At 34.7% G+C, this 21,093-nt stretch overlaps 2 protein-coding genes across 3 annotated transcripts in view; one reads left to right on the top strand and one right to left on the bottom strand.

The window, feature by feature from the left end:
- The first annotated feature begins 1,271 nt into the window (after positions 1–1,271).
- LOC129281874 (nucleolar complex protein 4 homolog) lies at positions 1,272–16,560 on the top strand. 2 transcript variants are annotated; one of them, XM_064114908.1, is made up of 11 exons: positions 1,272–1,504; positions 1,745–1,846; positions 2,661–2,813; positions 3,615–3,752; positions 5,531–5,693; positions 6,572–6,632; positions 7,925–8,035; positions 8,410–8,573; positions 12,602–12,798; positions 14,499–14,609; positions 14,674–16,560. In XM_064114908.1, the coding sequence occupies exons 1-11, from the start codon at positions 1,376–1,378 to the stop codon at positions 14,728–14,730; spliced, it is 1,386 nt and encodes a 461-aa protein (XP_063970978.1). In that variant the 5' UTR covers positions 1,272–1,375; the 3' UTR covers positions 14,731–16,560. The 2 variants fall into 2 exon arrangements, with proteins under 2 accessions (XP_063970978.1, XP_063970984.1); XM_064114914.1 differs by having other exon boundaries at positions 14,499–16,560.
- LOC129281904 (fibrillin-1-like) overlaps positions 16,258–21,093 on the bottom strand; it is a 130,840-nt gene continuing 126,004 nt past the window's right edge. Inside the window, exons 79-80 of the mRNA XM_064095588.1 lie at positions 20,264–20,377; positions 16,258–19,033 (exon numbers count right to left, since the gene is read on the bottom strand). Of these exons, the coding sequence (XP_063951658.1) occupies positions 18,873–19,033; positions 20,264–20,377 (275 nt within the window). The 3' untranslated portion in view covers positions 16,258–18,872. The remainder of the gene's footprint in view (positions 19,034–20,263; positions 20,378–21,093) is intronic.

Raw genomic sequence — 21,093 nt, 5'->3', positions numbered from 1 at the left:
TCGCCATCTTGATTTCTATGTCTCTTGCCAAGGCTACAGCACGCATATCGCAATATGCGTGCTGGAAAATGGTAAACTGATTTTCTTCACTATTATTTTCTCTTTATTATTGCGCTCCTTTATGGCCATTAAAAGGAGGAATAACATGTACACAGTAATCAAGCAGGGTGCACCCTTTTCTCCATAGACGCTGTAGTTGAGCATTGTGCGAACCTCCACCATTACGAAGCCTATGGCAGACATCCATCTGTGAAGGAGGAGGACCAAAAAAAAAGTTTTATAAAAACTGCTCTGAAACAGTGGATGTATCAGTCTAGGAACGGACGTAAAGTAACAAAAACATTTGCCAATGGCAATGTTGATATACATGTAGACTGTCACTGTATCCTAAGGAAATCACTGAAACCAAGTAATTTTAGATTGCTTTTTCTTTTGGTGTAATCAGATATTAATAAGATTAATATATATTCTTAATTACTTTTTAATGTATGTGACCGTGTGCAATGTGGTAATGCACAAATTATAAACTATAAAATAAAAATTTCACTAAAAACACTGTCACTAAATCTCTATAAAGCTGTCTTACTCCTCATGGTGCGAGTCCTCTTTCATCTATTCAGTTTCCCATAGAACTAGAAGAAGAAGACTTTAGATCACAACCTTTAAGAGTACTCCTCGTTATCTGAGTCCCCTCCTATATATGACACGTTTAGGATATTGGATGGTCTTAACACAGGAATGGGACTCACTCCACGAGGACTTAATAAGACAGTTTTATAGTGGTTCCTAATTTGATCCTTTTGATTTTGGAGTTTCATATTCATTGTAAATATTCATTTATTATCACTAGCAAACTGTCTAAAACTGGTTTTGAAGAGGAGGGAAATGAGGGGTAGATGGATATCAACGGGTTAGTTGCCATTTTGTGGGAAGGTACCAAGGGTAATAGTACTCCACTACTCCTCTAACATTCATATAAATCTAGAAATGAATCAGAATATTGACATATGTTTTGGGAGATTATATTCCTCAATTCTGGAGAATAATAAACTTTGATCTGTAAGCTGTACACTCAAAACATACATATTACATGAGGGATCAAGTGAACTAACTTACTTAAATATTTCCATCCCCAAATGTAGACAAAAGGACCACAATGATCTCATTTTACTTTCAAAATTCTTGTAAATTTGCCTGTCTGTGCCGCCATGTGGTACTTACGTACATGTAGCAAATTTTTGTGTGCATTTGTGCTGATGATGAAATGCCTTTCTTTCTTCCATGTTCAATTCTTTAGCATGATGAAAAGGACATTGTCAGTGCTGCCATCCAGGCTACATCGAAGATCTTCTGTCATGTTTTGGCTGAAGATGGAATGGTCTGTACCTCTGCTATATCAGGTGCCAAGGAGAAGTATCGGCTTTGGTTACAGGCCAGGTACAACAATGCCATCAGGTGTCTCTGCAACGTGGTCGGGACCTTTGTGACAGTACCCGTCTTGCAGGTAGGTGTGTCTTTTTTATCCAGGCATGCTTATCCAAACTCATAACATATTTGTTGTTTTTACAAAGTAATACAACAGAAAAGTTTAATTAGGTTTTATGAAATTGAACATCACTTTCCCTCTTTATTATTTATCCACTCTAGCTGTGTAGCTTGCGTAGTTGATGTTTTAATCATATTGTCATAATTTAATAATTGTTAAGGTTTCTCAGGGATTTGTTTTTTTATTTCTGTATTCAAGGAACTTGCTATGAGGACGCTGATGAAGTTTTTAGCAGAAGAATCGAAACATCCTTTTAAGAAGGAAGGCTCAAACTTCTTCTTTCCCATTCACATTATCGCAGTGAGTTCATTTCTGATTTTATATTACATCATTAACATCTAAGCTGAATCATATAATAAGTATATTTGATATTTCAAATATACGTACAGAGCGTGTAATAAAGTTAATCGGAAAATTGCTTGCAAAGAAGTATACATGTAGGCCCACATCATTTGAACAAATGTTTTACCCCTTAATCGTTAGTATAATGTGTTGATTCTTGAACAAATACATTGGGGAGACATACTAGACAATGCAAACTTTGAGTTGTGCCAAATTTAGCTGCCTTTTCATAATCAAATTGGCTTCTACAGTAATGATGTTGTCACATACAGATTACAATGAATAATGTCTTCATTTAAGTGAGTAATTAATGTACCTCTTTTATTTCCGAATGAAATGACAGCTTTTAGCTAGGATTAGTTGGTGCAAGTCAAATTTTGCTCTCTTAGCATAAATAATGTTTTATATCCCTTCAAGCGTGAAGTGATTCCACACAAACATGATATGAAATGATTTGTAATAAAACATTCTTTCATATGATTATAACAATGTGATGTTCACACATGGAATTATTTATGAATTATCAGCAAGTGCGTTGGTGAATCAAGTATTTAGTGGGTTATTTACCTGTGCAGAGTCATTGCTATTGTATTGGTTTTCTTTAACATCGAATAATTACACATAAACAAATCTTTCTCCAATGATACATTTCTGACTTTGCTTGATTTAATTTTGTATGCACTTTAACTATTTGTCTTAAATTTTAATCTCTGATTTATAGTATTAACGAGAATTCAGATATCATATTTAAAAGAAATGTTGTCTTTAACAGCTATTGGTACCTCAGCTTCTTTCCAAGAGTGTAGTTTCCAGTGAGTTGATTGGTCGATTTAGGGAGTACATGGAGTTTGATGACGTCAGGTACCATGTATTACAGCACATTCAGCATCATATATCAAAGCAGTCAAAAGAAAAATTAAACCAGGTGTGTACAATGTTCTTTCCCTTTCTCAGTGAAGTGTGGTATTTCACAAGGCTATTCATATGTTTTGCACAATTTCATGCATGACCCATGATCCTTTCTTGTGCTAAATCTGCTTCTCAATAACTTTTACATATCGTCTAACATCATTTGTCCATATTACCTAGCATCGTCGTAAATTAGCATTTCGTCTATCGTTTATTCCTCCATTGAGCAAATTGTCCTATCATTTTGTCAAGTAATTTATTTTCATGTTTTTTAGGGGGGGGGGGGGATAGTTGCGTTGAACTGGCAGAAATAGGGAACAAGCAAAAAAAAAAACCAAACAAACAAACCTTCCCTTGAACTTGCTGAAATTTCACATTTCACATCTGAACAATTTGATTTAGTTGGGAACTACCAAGAAAATGGGGAGTAGTCCCTTTCTTAACTCTGAAATATTGATTTTAGGGAATTTTAGATGCCTATTAGAATGATGAATTATGGCTTGTCTTGCCAGAATTGGTCATGTAATGTCTTATTCAGTACACACATGTACTAGTATTATTATTAGTCATGTATTAGTCTTTTCTTGTTTAAATCACACTGTTTTAAACAGGTGTTTGATTCAAAAGAAAACATGATTGATCTGAAAAAAAATGTACTAAAAAGGATAAAAGGGCACATATTAATTTGTTTAAAGGGTTTCTGTATATGATGATCATTTAAAGAATCAATGCATGTACTTGTTACGATAATAAATAATTGATAATATAATTTTTCCTCTTATATGTTTCTATCTCATGATCAAAACATGCATATCAGATGGAGATGACAACCTTGTGTAACAACACTGTGAACCTCCTGCATACCGTTACCATGCCAACTGATGAGGAGAGTATCAACAACTTCCTTGGAATGAGTCCTGATCTAGACGAAGGAGCAAGGATAACTATTCTTAAAGTAAGAAATTATCTGACCTCCCTATGATTTTTCAAGTAGTGGAAAAAAGAAAAGAAAAAGAGATGAGACTTAAAAAAGCAAAGGGGAAAAAGGAAGCAAGTAGGGTATAATGAAGAGAGGCCTGGGTCGTGTAACTCCTTATTGTAACATCCCCACTTCATGTAAATCCTGATAGATTGGTTAACAACAGTGTACTGAACACCTGCATTTACATGTATCACTGTGTTTGTCTCATTAGTGTTTACAAACCTCATTTAAAAACCAAAATTTTCCTTGGATCTGACTAGTCTGCTGTGCAATCCCTTCACTCGAGTTAAGGGTCTGAATGTGCAGCCTATTAATGCCTTGTGTACTAAAGGCCCTCTCACTCAGAATGGAAACAGCAAGTTTTGTAATTTTTTGCATGGAGACCCACTTGTTAGATCAAAGTTTCAATCAGGGTCTGTGCCTGCAGACTAGGATCTGACTGCTTGTCCTACTGATTTATCCTTATAATTCCTGTGCTATGGATTCAACATTAATTTTTATTATATTTCTTTAATTGTTAATTCTCACCCGCTGCATGTGCTATGTAGGAAAAATATATGTTGAACTGATGGGAAAATCAAGCCTCGGTAATGATAATGAACGTTGGTTGGGCGTGTATCATGAAACCCATAATTTGATTGTAATTGTAAGTAATGCAAGGTGATTCAAGCAGGGTTTAGGCTGTGCGGTGCCTTTGACCCTTCCTACAATCCTTGCAAGATCAATCCCAGTGGTTTCTTGAGAACCTTGGTATCCGCTGATTGATACCAGGAGGTTAAAACCTCTGACATCGCTGTTTTTATCTTTGCCTGAATGTTATTAATGATACATGGAAAATGTATTGCATCATTTTCTATTTTTATCAAATGTATGATTAGATAAAAGAATCTGAATTTTCACTTTACAAATCATTCAAATTACAGTTTCAAACAAATAGGATTTCTGAATCATAGAGTTTGGGTTATTCATACTTGAGGAAGCATGTTCCACAGAGTTGGTCCAACTTGTGCTAAAGCCTGTTCTAACCAGGATTCATTATACAAATGATGCACAAATGTGAGTGCATCAGTAGGTTTTTTGAGCGTAAGGTAACTATGGAATTGTTAAACCATGAGGTGGCAGCCGAGTGGATTGAGAATAGTTTCCATAGTTACCATATTCTCACTAGTCTACCAATGCATAAAAAACCTGTGTATCATTTGTTTTATAGAATGGTGGAATTTTTTTGCTACAAATTATTTTTCTTACAACCATGCATAAGTAATTACTGGCGCATGGCTAGCTCTGCATCCGGTAAATATGCCATGCATTAGTAATTACCAGACGCATGGCAAATATAACGGATGCATGGCTGGCCATACGTCGTTAATTACTTATGCATGATACCAATTCTATAAAGAGAATTGACCTTGTAAAAGAACAAGAATAGATCGGAAGCAGAGAATCTTGAGATATTTGTGGGTCAGTAATGATGGACCAAAGACTTGCTACTCTTTGGGGCAGTTTCATTAATACTGCAAGAGATTAAAAAAGAATGATTTTGAAGACTATGTTCCTTTACCGGCAACCAGTGTAGACACTTTTAGGAGGGAGTGATGTGACTGATTTGGGGGGACAATGAAAGAATGCATATGGCTACATTTTCAAGCTTGTATAGTTACAGCTATTGATCCATAACCATTTATTGTTGTTATTTGTATTCTATATTCTTCAACTTACTGTATCATTCAATGTGTTTGTGAACCCCACAGGAACATCGCAAGGTGTTTACCAATGCTTGGCTGGCTTTCCTGAGGTTTCCCCTCCCTACCTCTGTCTACAAACAGATACTTGTGAATATGCATGAGTCTGTGATGCCCCATATGACCACGCCCCTTCTACTAACTGACTTCCTCACAGCTTCGTATGATATAGGTTTGTACATTGTTGCTTTAATTATAAGAATAATGAGTGCAGAAACTATCCAACAAGGTTCTCCTGTGCTATATGCTAATGTGTTGATTATTAATTAAGTAGATATATCTCAAGTCACTGATGGTGCTTCCTGACTTCTGGAGATAAGCTATTCCAGACTTTTTGGGCTACACAACAATTTTCAATGCAAAATCAATTGTCTGCTTTTTACTATAGGATTAAAATTATTTCGTTTTGGTGAAAGAGTTTGCAACAGGCACTCCATGAGTATTGTTAGCTTAGTTAAATGAAAACTTTTAAGTTTTATAAAGCTTTGTATAAGATTCCATGATGGAGGGGTAATGGACTTTGTCATAATCTGACGAAATTGATGTAAACGTACCATTTAGTGTTCCTATGAATTTGAAAATGTGGATATGAAGGTCTTCCTACATGTAGATTAAATAATATCAAGATATGCGATTAAGATAACGGCTTGTCATAGCCTCTCTATGTCGGCATACACTTACGAAAATGTCCATGTTTTACAGCCCCATTATAGATTTAGTTATTATATCTAAAAAAAAACACTCTAGATATAGATTTTATCATGAAATTCTCATCTTGTTTCATGATTGAGAAACAGTTTTATACCGTTAGAAAAATTGGGATAAGAATATTTTACCTATGGCAACTTTAATAACTAGTTTTTTGTAAAACACACTTTGCATCTATCAAGCAAAATGTGAAATGAAATAATCTTCATTTATCAGACAATGCATTCAAACTTAGGAAGAGAAAAATCATTGGATATACCAAAACTGCAATAATTGTACATAACTGGGCAATTATAAAAGTTAACAGGAATTTCAATCTGTATATGTATTTCTTGTTTGTAGGTGGTGCGATTAGTTTGCTTGCTTTAAATGGAATATTCATCCTCATCAATCAATATAACTTGTAAGTATCTACCCCTAAGCTGAAAAACGATCACATTGAAGATTGCCAACACAGATATTCACATTTTGGATAGTGTATTGTTATTGCTTGGAAAAAGTCCAGACAATTCAGTGATACATGTTTATCATCCTTTGGCTTATTTCTTAGCAATATCTTCCACAATTATTCAGCACATATTTTTAATTCATGTACATTGTATACTGACACTCTGGTGGTCATTTTATTGATTTCTGTACAAACTCATTTTGAATCATTACCACAACTCACATATATATCTTTAAAGGGGAAGTTCACCCTGAAAAAGAGTTTATTGTAAAAATAGCAGAAAAGATAATAAAAAATATTGCCGAAGGTTTGAGAAATATCCATCAAAGAATTAAAGGTTTATCAGAATTTCAATCATTTGATTTGTGACGTCTTATGTGAGCAGCATTCCTACATAGCAAATGGTAAAAAGTCATTTTCTCAGAAAAGTAAAATTTTTTTTTACTGTACCTTTTGTATATCAATAGACAAATCATTTCACACCCGATTATGAATAGGAAACAAAAATAAGTCATCAGGAACCATTAAAAAATGAAATTCATGCATTTTATATTACATAACGTATGGGGCAGCTGCTCGTTTATGACGTCTCAAATCTACATGTAAAACTTAAATTCTAATAACTTAATCTTTAATTGATTTTCCTCAAACCTTCACCAATATTTTTCCGCTATTTTTACAACAAGCTTTTCTTCGGGGTGAACTTCCCCTTTAAGTCGATCTATGCATCGTACCTATTGTGATGAAACCAGACTTACTGATATGTCACAACAGTGGCACTTGCACACGTTTTCATCATATTGAGAGAAAAATATGAACAGATACATTCTCGCAAGGTTGATCATGTCGTAGGCTATTGGAATTGACTGAGTTAATTGCATCCCTTTTTAAGACCACACAACAATCACCCATTAATTGATGTGGATGTGATATTTGGTGTCATACTACAGAAATTGGCCAGACTTCTATACCAACATCTGCTTTTTAGTTTACACTCGGTTTCATTGTAGCAATTAAATGATACATGTTTGGTCCTGCTCAAAACACTAGTTTACATTTTCTTTTAAGTGTTTTTAAAGTAATGTTTACACATAAACACCCCAATATAATAGACAGAGATGAATATGTGTATTCATGTGGATTAATTTGTTGATGATTATATTTCTATGTACAAGTACATGTTGTAACAGTCTATTTTTACACACAAAAAAAACTGTAGGAATGTATTAATTGGTTTAATCTTTCAGGGAATATCCAGAATTCTATTCTAAGCTGTATGCCATGTTTGAGCCTTCGATCTTCCATGTGAAGTATAAAGCCAGGTTCTTCCATCTTGCCGACCTGTTCCTATCATCAACGTAAGTGACAAAGATGATTTTGTAGTTTGAGAGAAAAATCAAAATCATACTTTAGATAAGGAAGTGTCCACTACCTTATTTAAAGATTCTTGATGCTGATTTCACTCATTGTATTTTGGTGTAAATCGTTTTCTTTAACTGGTTTTTGGAAATTCTGTAAATGTACTATTACTAACTTTACTATCTATATGATATGGCTTCATGAATTAATGCATCTTGAAAAAAAGTAATTGATGTTATGTTACCTTTTAAATCTTATTTTCAACATTAACATCTAGAAATTTACAATTGAAGAAATGTCAAAAATGAATTATCTTTCATGATAGTTTGGGGTGATATTGCACTAAATCTCTCTCTTTAATTGATCTCTCCAGGCACTTACCGTCATATGTTGTTGCGGCATTTGCCAAGCGGTTATCAAGGATATCATTGACAGCGCCCCCACATGCCCTCATGATGCTCATTCCATTCGTTTGTAATCTTCTCATGAGGCATCCCAACTGTAAGGTGTTGGTTCATAGACCACATGGACCAAGGGGTAAGTCGTCATTCTTGAGGGAGTTTGCCCTTAGCAATGTACGGATGATTCAAGTATACGAACCAATAGCGCCATCTCGAGTCCTCAACTACTCATACCTGGCCAGTTTTCTGACCCATAATGCTAGTCTAGTCTAGTAATGTAGATCCACTTTAATGATAACATGCTAATTAACTACTCAATACATTTATACCGCAATAATTATGTTACCAAGTAGCAAAACAATTACTTTTCCTCTCAAAACATTTTAGTTTCTCTATACAATTACAATCATAGGTCAATTTATTCTCTGTAGTATTAGTAGATATCTGAAAATGTATATTTTAAGACTATGTATTTATAACGCACAGTCAATGAGAGACCACACACAGTTCACTCCCCCTTTAATGTATGAAATTGCCCAGCAAATGACAAAGAACAGCTGGAAGGACTTTGTCAAAACTTGATGAACCTGAACAGCAATATTGTGCTAAGTTTCCGAGCGGACAAAAATTGCAAATATGTTGTCTGTCCAGAATCACGGACTAAACTGTTGATTTGCTTCACCAATTTTCAACAAAGACTTCTTGGTTGTTCTTTGTCGTGACGGGCATTTGATGATAAATTTTATGTGTTCTTGAATCATCCGGACGCTGCTGAGTGAAAACCCCCTACTATCAACACAGCTAACTTTGTGAAAGATGGAAAAGGTGATGAGTTAGTGTTTGTTAGAGCTCTGTGAGCTGTAGTTTGAGGTTAGCCAGCACTTTTTGTTCTTTGGCTGCTCATCTTCAGTGGGCTATTCAAAACATGTGATTGTGAAGGGGAGGGGGTTGGTGGGGGAAAGAAGGAGGACGAGGGGAATATTAAATGGGAATCCAACCTAGGCCATAAAATGTTGCGTTGGGAAGGAGAAAAATAAATTAAACAGAATGGTGAAAGTTTGAAAGAAATCGGACAAGCAATAAGAAAGTTATAGCCGCTTTAAAATTGAGATCACTAATACTATGTAGATTTCAAATTGGCAACTGGGTAAGTAAATTATGACAAGGGGCAAGGACAACTTTCCCATAGGCCATGCACTTTATTATCAGGGATTTGTGGTTTTCTCCTAAGTACCCATTCCCCTGGGGCAGTAATCTCAATATAACCCAGGTAGTATATTGTTTTATGTCCTCATGAAAGAAAAATATAATTTGAAATAAAACTTTTGGGAAATAAAACCATTTTAGCCATAATATGTATTGGAGTACATGGAAGAGTAGTCCTTGCCTTACATCACTATGACATCCCATATGCGGCCAATTTGAAGTCTCCATGGGTATAGTGATTACAAATATTTACAACTTTAAAAAATTCATAACTTGTTGTTTGTCCGATATTATTCAAACTTTTACCTTTTATTAAAAATTCAGTTTTTTATTTCTTTAATTGTCATTTCTCTCTGCATGTGCTACATGTAGGAAAAGTATATGTTAAACTGATGGGATAATCAATCCTCTCTTGGTAATGATAATGAACGTTGGTTGGGCGTGTATCATGAAACCCATAAATTGATTGTAATTGTAAGTATTGCAAGGTGATTCCAGCAGGGTTTAGGCTGTGGAGTGCCTTTGACCCTTCCTACAGTCCTTGCAAGATCAATCCCAGTGGTTTCTTGAGAACCTTGGTATCCGCTGATTGATACCAAGAGGTTAAAACCTCTGACATCGCTGTTTTTATCTTTGCCTGAATGTTATTAATGATACATGGAAAATGTATAGCATCATTTTCTATTTTTATCAAATGTATGATTAGATAAAAGAATCTGAATTTTCACTTTACGAATCATTCAAATTACAGTTTCAAACATATAGGATTTCTGAATCGTAGTGTTTGTGTTATTCATACTTGAGGAAGCATGTTCCACAGAGTTGGTCCAACTTGTGCTAAAGCCTGTTCTAACCAGGATTCATTATACAAATGATGCACAAATGTGTTTTGTGCAGGACCAACCATGTATCATTTAATTGCTACAATGAAACCGAGTGTAAAACTAAAAAGCAGATGTTGGTATAGGAGTCTGGCCAATTTCTGTAGTATGACACCAAATATAACATCCACATCAATTAATGGGTGATTGTTGTGTGGTCTTAAAAAGGGATGCAATTAACTCAGTCAATTCCAATAGCCTACAATCTTTGACAGCGCCCCCACATGCCCTCATGATGCTCATTCCATTTGTTTGTAATCTTCTCATGAGGCATCCCAACTGTAAGGTGTTGGTTCATAGACCACATGGACCAAGGGGTAAGTCGTCATTCGTGAGGGAGTTTGCCCTTAGCAATGTACGGATGATTCAAGTATACGAACCAATAGCGCCCTCTCGAGTCCTCAACTACTCATACCTGGCCAGTTTTCTGACCCATAATGCTAGTCTAGTCTAGTAATAGAGACCCACTTTAATGATAACATGCTTATTAACTACTCAATACATTTATACCGCAATAATTATGTTACCAAGTAGCAAAACAATTACTTTTCCTCTCAAAACATTTTAGTTTCTCTATACAATTACAATCATAGGTCAATTTATTTTCTGTAGTATTAGTAGATATCTGAAAATGTATATTTTAAGACTGTGTATTTATAACGCACAGTCAATGAGAGACCACACACAGTTCACTCCCCCTTTAATGTATGAAATTGCCCAGCAAATGACAAACAACAGCTGGAAGGACTTTGTCAAACCTTGATGAACCTAAACAGCAATATTGTGCTAAGTTTCCGAGCGGACAAAAATTGCAAATATGTTGTTTGTCCAGAATCACGGACTAAACTGTTGATTTGATTCACCAATTTTCGACAAAGACTTCTTGGTTGTTCTTTGTCGTGATGGGCATTTAATGATATATTTTCTGTGTTCTTGAATCATCTGGACGCTGCTGAGTGAAAACCCTCTACTATCAACACAGCTAACTTTGTGAAAGATGGAAAAGGTGATGAGTTAGTGTTTGTTAGAGCTCTGTGAGCTGTAGTTTGAGGTTAGCCAGCACTTTTTGTTCTTTGGCTGCTCATCTTCAGTGGGCTATTCAAAACCTGTGATTGTGAAGGGGAGGGGGGTGGTGGGGAAAGAAGGAGGACGAGGGGAATATTAAAGGGGAATCCAGCCTAGGCCATAAAATGTTGCGTTGGGAAGGAGAAAAATAAATTTAACAGAATGGTGAAAGTTTGAAAGAAATCGGACAATCAATAAAAAAGTTATAGCTGCTTTAAAATTGAGATCACTAATACTATGTAGATTTCAAATTGGCAACTGGGTAAGTAAATTATGACAAGGGGCAAGGACAACTTTCCCATAGGCCATGCACTTTATTATCAGGGATTTGTGGTTTTCTCCTAAGTACCCATTCCCCTGGGGTAGTAATCTCAATAAAACCCAGGTAGTATATTGTTTTATGTCCTCATGAAAGAAAAATATAATTTGAAATAAAACTTTTGGGAAATAAAACCATTTTAGCCATAATATGTATTGGAGTACATGGAAGAGTAGTCCTTGCCTTACATCACTATGACATCCCATATGCGGCCAATTTGAAGTCTCCATGGGTATAGTGATTACCAATATTTACAACTTTTAAAAATTCATAACTTTCTTGTTGTTTGTCCGATATTATTCAAACTTTTACCCATCAACTTGTGTGATTTTTCTTTTCCCTATAAAAACAAGTTTTTATTTGGGTTGGATTCCCCTTAAAGTGTTGTCATGCACTGCGTAAATGTTTGACCTTGTTTACACTCTTGAAAAACCTCCTTGTGTCTCTCCAAAGCTGAACACGATTGGTGAGCTTGACCTTTGCAAAGTGTGATACCCTTTGAAGATCCACACACTGTAATCACACAATTCCTCGCATATTTCATCTGAACCTTTCATAATTTTGCAAAACTTCTTCTTGCTCAAGAAAATGTCTAAGGACAAACATCACCTAGCAATGCTTTCACACTCTCAACCTGATAATATTGCCTGCCATCTTCACAATTTGAACCAACACTTTTCCCCCTTCCACCAGAGCTGTCCGATGACCCCTACAAGATGGATGAGCCCAATCCAGCCCAGTGTAACGCCCTTGAGAGTTCTCTATGGGAGATCCAGACACTGAAATCTCACTATGACCCCGGTGTGTCAAGGTGTGCAGCAAACATCGAGAAACCCTTTCCCAAGATGGAGTGGGACCTGGATGAGTACTTGGAACTCACCATACCAGAGGTGAGAAGTCTTTACTATTCTGTAGGCCACCAACAGAACAGGCAAAAATATTTTGACTGATCTTGTGTGTTTATGTTGTTGCTGCTTTTTATTATTCTGTATATTCATAATTTGAATCCAGTTTACTTTTATGTACAATGATTGTCAGTAGTTTTGTGGAATTTAAGTTTTTAAACAATTGTATTTCAATAATCCTGAATGATAATGTACATGAATAGAACTGGATATTTTGCAAGTTGGACGAGCAAAATTATTGAAAATAAAAACTTTAATGAAAATGTTGAGCTTTTGGTGTTTTTGTCTCACCTGCATAGCAGAGTGAGACTATAGGCGCTGCTTTTCCGACGGCGACGGCGGCGGCGGCGACGGCGGCGGCGGCGTCAACACCAAATCTTAACCTGAGGTTAAGTTTTTGAAATGACAGCATAACTTAGAAAGTATATGGACCTAGTTCATGAAACTTGGCCATAAGGTTAATCAAGTATTACTGAACATCCTGCCTGAGTTTCATGTCACATGACCAAGGTCAAAGGTCATTTAGGGTCAATGAACTTAGACCATGTTGGGGGAATCAACATCAAAATCTTAACCTAAGGTTAAGTTTTTGAAATGTCATCATAACTTAGAAAATATATGGACCTAGTTCATGAAACTTATACATAAGGTTAATCAAGTATCACTGAACATCCTGCTTGAGTTTCACATCACATGACCAAGGTCAAAGGTCATTTAGGGTCAATGAACTTTGGCCGAATTGGGGGTATCTGTTGAATTACCATCATAACTTTGAAAGTTTATGGATCTGATTCATGAAACTTGGACATAATAGTAATCAAGTATTACTGAACATCCTGTGCAAGTTTCAGGTCACATGATCAAGGTCAAAGGTCATTTAGGGTCAATGAACTTTGGCCAAATTGGGGTATTTGTTGAATTACAGCCATAAATTTGAAAGTGTGTTGGTCTAGTTCATAAAACTTGGACATAAGAGTAATCAGGTATCACTGAACATCCTGTGCGAGTTTCAGGTCACATGATCAAGGTCAAAGGTCATGTAAGGTCAAAGAACTTTGGCCACGTTGCTGGTACATGTATTTGTTGAATTGCCATCATATCTCTTTAAGTGTATTGGTCTAGTTCATAAAACGTGGAAATAAGAGTAACCAAGTATCACTGAACATCTTGTGCGAGTCATAGTAGTTTTCAAAATCAGCACTGCTGCTATATTGAATCGCGTGATGCAGGTGAGACGGCCAGAGGCATTCCACTTGTTCTTTATTGATGTCAGTTTAGCTTTGTTGTGAAACTTAAATATATACACTCTTAAAGTGCATTCGGCCAGTATAATATTCAAATATTATTCCAAGATCTACCCTGTAATTTGTCATTTCTGGTGTAATCCTTTCAAATATGTTGCACAGAAGAGAATACAGATAAAAAAATTTGCCCTTAACAACATGACTTCCTACTTGCCATTTACTAGAAAACTGCCTGAATCTCAATCTGTCAGCAGCAAATGCTGGTGTTGGCACATTTCTGTAATCTGAGTCATGTCTCATTTTTGCTAGTCATTGTCCAGGATTTCTTTCAAGTACCCATTTGGAATTATCTTCAGTGCATTAAGTCTTACAAGGTTCATTCCCTTACAAGATTTTAACCCATGGAGTATTCATTTAATGATTGTTTGATTTTGCCTTCAGATGGTCGCTAAGGAAACCAAGAAGAAGATGAAGACCATGCCTCTTGAGTTTGAACCCGCTAAAGGTCTGTTAGGGGGAGGACAGGACATGTTTGATGCACAGTTCTGGGAGGTTTGATCCTATTTGATCTTACTGAAGGTCTTCTAGGTGGAGGAAAGGTCATGTTTGGTGGAAGGTTCTGATCCAGTTTGAACCTGCTAAATGTCTGCTAAGTGGAGGAGGACGTGTTTGATGCAACATTGTGGGAGGTTTGATCTACTTTAAACCTCTTAAAAGGGTCTGCAATGTGGAGGACAGGACATGCTTTATGCAAGGTTCTGGGCGGTTTGATCCAGTTTGATCCTACTGAAGATGTGCTAGATGGAGGACAGGATATATATGATGCAAGATTCTGGGCAGTTTGATCCAGTTCCAACCTGCTAAAGGTTTGCTAGGTGGAGGACAGGACATGTTAGATGCAAGGTTCTGGAAGGTATGATCTGTAGATCTGGAAGATCATCTGGGTACTCTCATTTGAAGCAAAAACCAGTTAGTGAAGGCTTTCTTGTATTATCAAACTTTATTCTTGACTGAATGATTCACCATCACAAAGTGGATAGGCCTTCCAGAAAGTAAAAAGCCGTTCTGATGAATCGGTGATAAGCATCTGAGCAAGCATTTGTGTTCAATCTTCTTTTTAGCACTCAATGGTGGTTTACCCATTAAATTTAATACAGCCTGCTCCCATATAGTGGTCCTAAGGCCCTATCCAAGTAATCTTACTAATAGGGTGACTTAACATTAATGGTATTACCTTGGTAGCGAGGCTCATCACCCAATTAAGATGAACATGGTATGATAGAGATAACAACTAGCTTCATTCTCTTTTTTTATGTCTCCTTTAATAAGGGCAGAGTCAAATCGTTTAAATGCTATTAAAACGATCATTAAAAGCATAAACGTGATGGGGGAAAAAGCCTTCCCCAAAAGTTGCTGAAATTTCACACCTTTATATTCATGAAATGGCCATCAAATTTCTATATTTCCTTGATATTTTTTAGATTTAGTTGGAAACTACCAATCTTTCAGAGTCAAGAAAGACCTGAATATTCTTCATTTTCTTAATAGCTTCGACGCAATCTCAACACAATTTCAAGAAAATATGGAAATAGATGGGCCATTTCGTGGATTTAAAGATGCAAACTATCACATTTTTAATAGTGTGAAGGGTTTTTTTTTCACCCCCCGTTGGTTAACTGTAAATGCCTGTTTATTAATAGCATTTAAATATTTTTCAAAATAAATGTAATAATTCAGGCCTACTTGAAACGTTATGCCCCCACCTCAAACTATCCACCATCATGCAATATGAAAATCCCCAAAGATATGCATCTGATCATTGTTATAAAACATACACATTCATCTCTGTTTATTACATTGGGTTTTTATGTGTAAACGTTACTTTAAAAACACTGTTAAAAGAAAATGTAAACTAGTGTTTTGTGCAGATCCAATCATGTATCATTGAATTGCTACGATGAATTCAAACAATTGTATGGGAGAATTAAGGAAATACTTTCCCATTCACCTGCTTTTGATACTTACATGTTGACTGTTAATAATATTCATACTCTTGAAAATTAGATTAGATTTTGATTACTTTTTAGAATTCTGCATATTAAAGCTTTCTATTTACTGTATTTTTTCTCATTACTTGATCTAATTTCAATTAAAATCTACTGAGAACAATTTGAAGAAAACACAAGTGACACAGTTCATGTAAACCCAAGGTAAATTATTTATTGAAATAACATCTTTCTGATGCTTCATGAAAAATATCAGCATATAAATTTCAATGTATTTTCTCATAAATTCCGCATATAATTGTTTTTCTGAGTGTTTGTTTGAGTATATAAGGTACCAGAAACATTATGCATTTTAATATCAGTTTTCGTAATTGTACATCATTTGAATGGAAGCATTATTCCTCCCTCTCACGTCCCTAGTCAAAGCAATTCTTGACTACATGTGTATTTATATACAAATATATAGAAATAAAAAGAAGATTATTTGCATAGCTCTATATCTGTATCTCACATTTATCATTCATTCTTAAACCAAACTTTGAAAAGGATGCATGTGCCAAGATTTTAAAGTGTGATCAAGCAGATAGGCAAAATCAAGTGACTACTGGACATAATGTCTATTCTTTTTTACAGAGAGAGAAGGGAGAGAGAGAGAGGGGGGGGGGGGGAGGGAGGGGGTGATGATTAACAAACAGAAATAAAATAGATTGGACAAAGGCCAAAGAAACAATCATGATTTTTCAATCGACTCAACACTGTTGAATACTAATATCGTCAACCAAATAAGGCTATGATCATATTTTTCTTACATTAGGCTAAGAAATTACATCTCCTCTGATTAAACTCTTTCTATATTTCAGATCATACACCCTCCCTTCCATTAATGACCCATCTTTTAGTTTTTATATTTTGTATCACCGTACTGAAAGTAGATGTGTGATTCCTCATCTTCTACTTCACCCCAATTTGAATAGAAATATGTAAAATCACTTGATTTCCAATAATGGATCAATGATGCCACAATGTGGAACAAACAAATATGGCCCCCTCCCTTCATATTATTCTATGACTCCAAAAGGTTCTCATGAAACTAATTCCAGGCTTGGAATGATATCAGAAATAAAACAAATTGAACTACCATCTCATTCTAGGTTTATTTTACAGCTGAATATGTGTATCTTGATTGATGTGATAAACTTATATTCTTAATATGGAAGAACTTGTTTCCTGTACACCTCTACGTTTTTCATATCACTTTTAGCAATGTTACAATAAATGTTGCTTGTCCACACTAACAGTATCTGACTCGGTAATGAATAAAGCATAATGTTATGTAGTTGGAAACAAATCTGCAGTTTAAAACAGTATGAACTACGTCAGACATGTTTACTAATTTATTTATCAGATCATTGTTGATGGTATCATCCATTGTAGAAGAGTATTATAATTTGGCAGTAATTTGAAAGTTTGAATGAGTATAACAAATAATATGACAACATTTCTTGACATAATGTACACGTATCTATATCTAACATTTTGCACCTTGTAATGAAAGTAGAGAATTTTACTTCAAGACAATTAAACTGCAGCAATACCAAAATGTGCCTTTTTACCAAGACCTACCTATTTCAAATTGAATGATATAAAATGTGAATGCCTAATAAAGAAAAAAAGTCACCAACATCATATTGAACATAACATAATTACATACACACACCCTGACACACACACACACACACAGAAAATCTGTAACTACGCTTTTTCTAAACTTAATATTTTGCATTTAGTTGTGATACTACCAGAGTTTCACTAAAATTAAGCAAATAGAATATATTTTGAAGAGTAAAAAATTAGCAAAGTTTGGAGGCTTCAGTATTCATGAATTATTGAACAAACTTAATCATTGATAGTAAATATAACTTTTAGAACGAAAAAAAATATATAACTCCATTCTTACATTCAAGAGTTCTCTGATTGGAGGATGAATTGCAAAATTATTGTAGGAACAAATATTTATTATTGTAAAAATGTTTATCAAATCTTCACATTTAATTGGTTGATACATAATTTTTCACAGAAAATTATATTTTTTGTTGTTTATAATCACATTAAGGTTCAAATTCTCATGAAAAGGAATGATCCGTAAAAAAACAAGACAAATATATTTGAAGAAAGTACCAATGATAGTGAAAGTAGAAAGAAGAAAGCCTTGCAATGACACAAATAGTCGCACACACTCTGATTTTGCATCATAATCATATTTAACAGTAAAATAAGATACACATCTACTACATATATACTGTACCTACTTTTTTAATAATTTACATAAAATTTGATAAAAATTTCAGCAAAAAGTGTGCTTATAAAAATACAATATTTCAAACACTGAAAGATTTTGGATGAAAAGACTTTGCAAACTTTGATGAGACACCATTATTCTTGATTACACAAAATGTAATTTGTCAACATATTTGTATCATACATTAACATGAAATGTTATCACTACAAGTTAGATTTCTTTCTTGGATGCAATGTTAAATCCTGGTTGAAGATTTTAAAAATATTAAATTTGGTTCTTCAATTCATTAAGGAAGGAACAAAATGTGTCATAATGAAATGAAAATCGGAGGTAGGAATGGAATATCCACAAATTTGAATCTGCATGTTTGTTTTTGGATTAACCATGATTTAGTCTGAACAAACTGGTCATAATAAGATGTTATCATTTTCATATTTCTCTTTGTTGTTGCTGCTGTTGTAAATGATTTTTGCAAGCTTTTTTTTAGAATCGAATTGGCAGGGACAATGTCTATGCCAGTGCCTCTTTGTCTGCTGGTTTACTGCTGAGGTTGCATGTACAGGCCACGATGAAGAGTAGGATGACGATGAGGAGAGCGATGACAGCGATGATGACAATCCACCACACTGGTATAAGAGGGCCATTTGTGGTTGGAAGATTAGATCCTGATCCTGAGGAATAAAATTGACATCAATAAAGGAGACTAACAAATACTGCAGGATCTTGTTTGGGCATCTTTCTTCTTAAATTAGCATCATCATGATTTGTTTTGTATCATCATCATTAACCCAGTATAACTGCAAATAAGGGTTTGTTCCATATTAAAGCAATAGGTCAGGTGATGATGCCAAGGGGAACCGCATCTATACTGTACACAAAAAAGTAAGCCCCCCTTAAAGAAACAGATATAATTTTTGAACCAGGAGGATTAAAAAAAAATCTTTTTACATGGGTGTGTAAGTAATTTTATCAGCTACCCAATGAGTGAATATTACTGACATATTTTATTTCATGCTTCAGTGAGCACCACTGGAAGGCCAAACTGTCACTTTTTCAAAGTCTCAAGCCTAATATCATGACTTTGATTTCATTTTATGGTAAGGAAGTCCACATCTTCATCATGAGCGATGTTCATGACCTTTGCTATGTACACTTAAAGGGATGCTCCGGTCTAAAGATATTTATATCTCACCAAATAGAGTAAAATTCACAGAGCAAAATGCTGAAAATTTGATTAAAATTAGGTAACAAATAAAAAAGTTATTGAATTTGAAAGATTTGCATTATTCCGGTGAAACAGTTCTAGGCATGTCCCATGAATATTCATTAGGGGGGCTGATGATGTCATATCCCCACATGTTCTTTTGTATTTCATTATTAAAATAGGTTTATTCAATTTTTTTCTACCAAGAACTAAAACAATTGGATTGACAACTGATGATGTGCATTAGTTATTTCTTGGTGCAACTTATATCATCATAATGGAGACACATCATTTGCACCATTATGAAAATAAAAAAACTATTATGATTTCATGTAATAACATAAGAAAAACGAAAATGGGGATGTGACATCGGCCAACATAATGAAAAATTCATGAAGACATAGCTCAAACTGTTTCACTGGAATAATGTAAATCTTTAAAATTCAATAACTTTGTTATCCGATTTTGATCGAATTTTCAGCATTTTGCTCTGAATTTTAGAAATAAATATCTTCAGCCCGCGCATCCCTTTAAGATACTAAAATGATTTTTCTCATTTTTGCGATACAGTTTTCTACATAAAGCATGAGAAATGGTTCATGAACAAAATAACACTGATGTTTGATATTTGGATGAATAACGGTGAAAGAAATATCATTATTCTTTCACCTATATGTATGTATATTAACATAATCACCTTCAGTACATCTGTCTCCGGTAAATCCATCGTTGCAATTGCAAGCAAAGCGGGCCTCGAGATTGACACAAACACCACCGTTTAAACAAGGATTATCTCTGCATTCATCGATGTCTAGAACACAGAACAATAGGATTATGCAGAGGATATCAACAGCTATATCTCACGTAGATTATTTCGTCAATTGTACAATTCAAATTAATATTTACTGGTGTTCCTAATACATTCCCGGATGCATTTGTTAGGTTTTGTTTTCCACTACTAGTAACTAAACTATACCCAAATCCATGGAAGGCTGAAATTTCTCCAACATGTCGGGGGTTAAAAAAGTAGCTAATTGGGGAATGGATATATAGTTTACCGAGGTATTTCTCTTGATAACTATGTTCAAACTATTATCCAGTAAGCTATGACTACACAGCCAATCAAAATGAATAATAATCAGGTACTAATTATGGTCATAATATTTTTCTTTCTTTTAAAGCATGAAAATATTTGATCTTTGAATACGACATGGAACTTTATGCAAATAATAAACATACATTTGGAGAGAATTCACATTTGGGGACTCAAATGCAGTACACAATAAATTTGATCAAAATCAATCGTAACTTATAAATACGTACAAAATTATGATAATGTGCTGTGTTCTTGTGTTTTATTTAAATTGACTTTTAGTGTTTTATGTAAGTGATTCTCATTTCAATTATGGTGTTCTTTTTTTTTTAATCTTAAAATCCAGAAATCTCATCCAAAATTTTGATTTTCATTATGTCAAACAGTATGTGAATGATTCACTTGGTCTGTCTATTAGTCTACGGACCTAAGAA

This window comes from Lytechinus pictus, chromosome 2 (assembly GCF_037042905.1).
Source record: "Lytechinus pictus isolate F3 Inbred chromosome 2, Lp3.0, whole genome shotgun sequence".
Classification (NCBI taxonomy): domain Eukaryota; kingdom Metazoa; phylum Echinodermata; class Echinoidea; order Temnopleuroida; family Toxopneustidae; genus Lytechinus; species Lytechinus pictus.
Note: the sequence above shows the minus strand (reverse complement) of the source record. Positions and strands in the feature narration are given on the sequence as shown.

What these genes read in the sequence shown, in the direction of transcription:
- LOC129281874 (XM_064114908.1), top strand. Translation starts at nt 1,376, where the DNA reads ATGGTCTGTACCTCTGCTATATCAGGTGCCAAGGAGAAGTATCGGCTT. An exon ending in TGACAGTACCCGTCTTGCAG is followed by an intron (nt 1,505 to 1,744) that starts GTAGGTGTGTCT and finishes TCTGTATTCAAG; the next exon opens with GAACTTGCTATGAGGACGCT. An exon ending in TAGACCACATGGACCAAGGG is followed by an intron (nt 8,574 to 12,601) that starts GTAAGTCGTCAT and finishes CCCTTCCACCAG; the next exon opens with AGCTGTCCGATGACCCCTAC.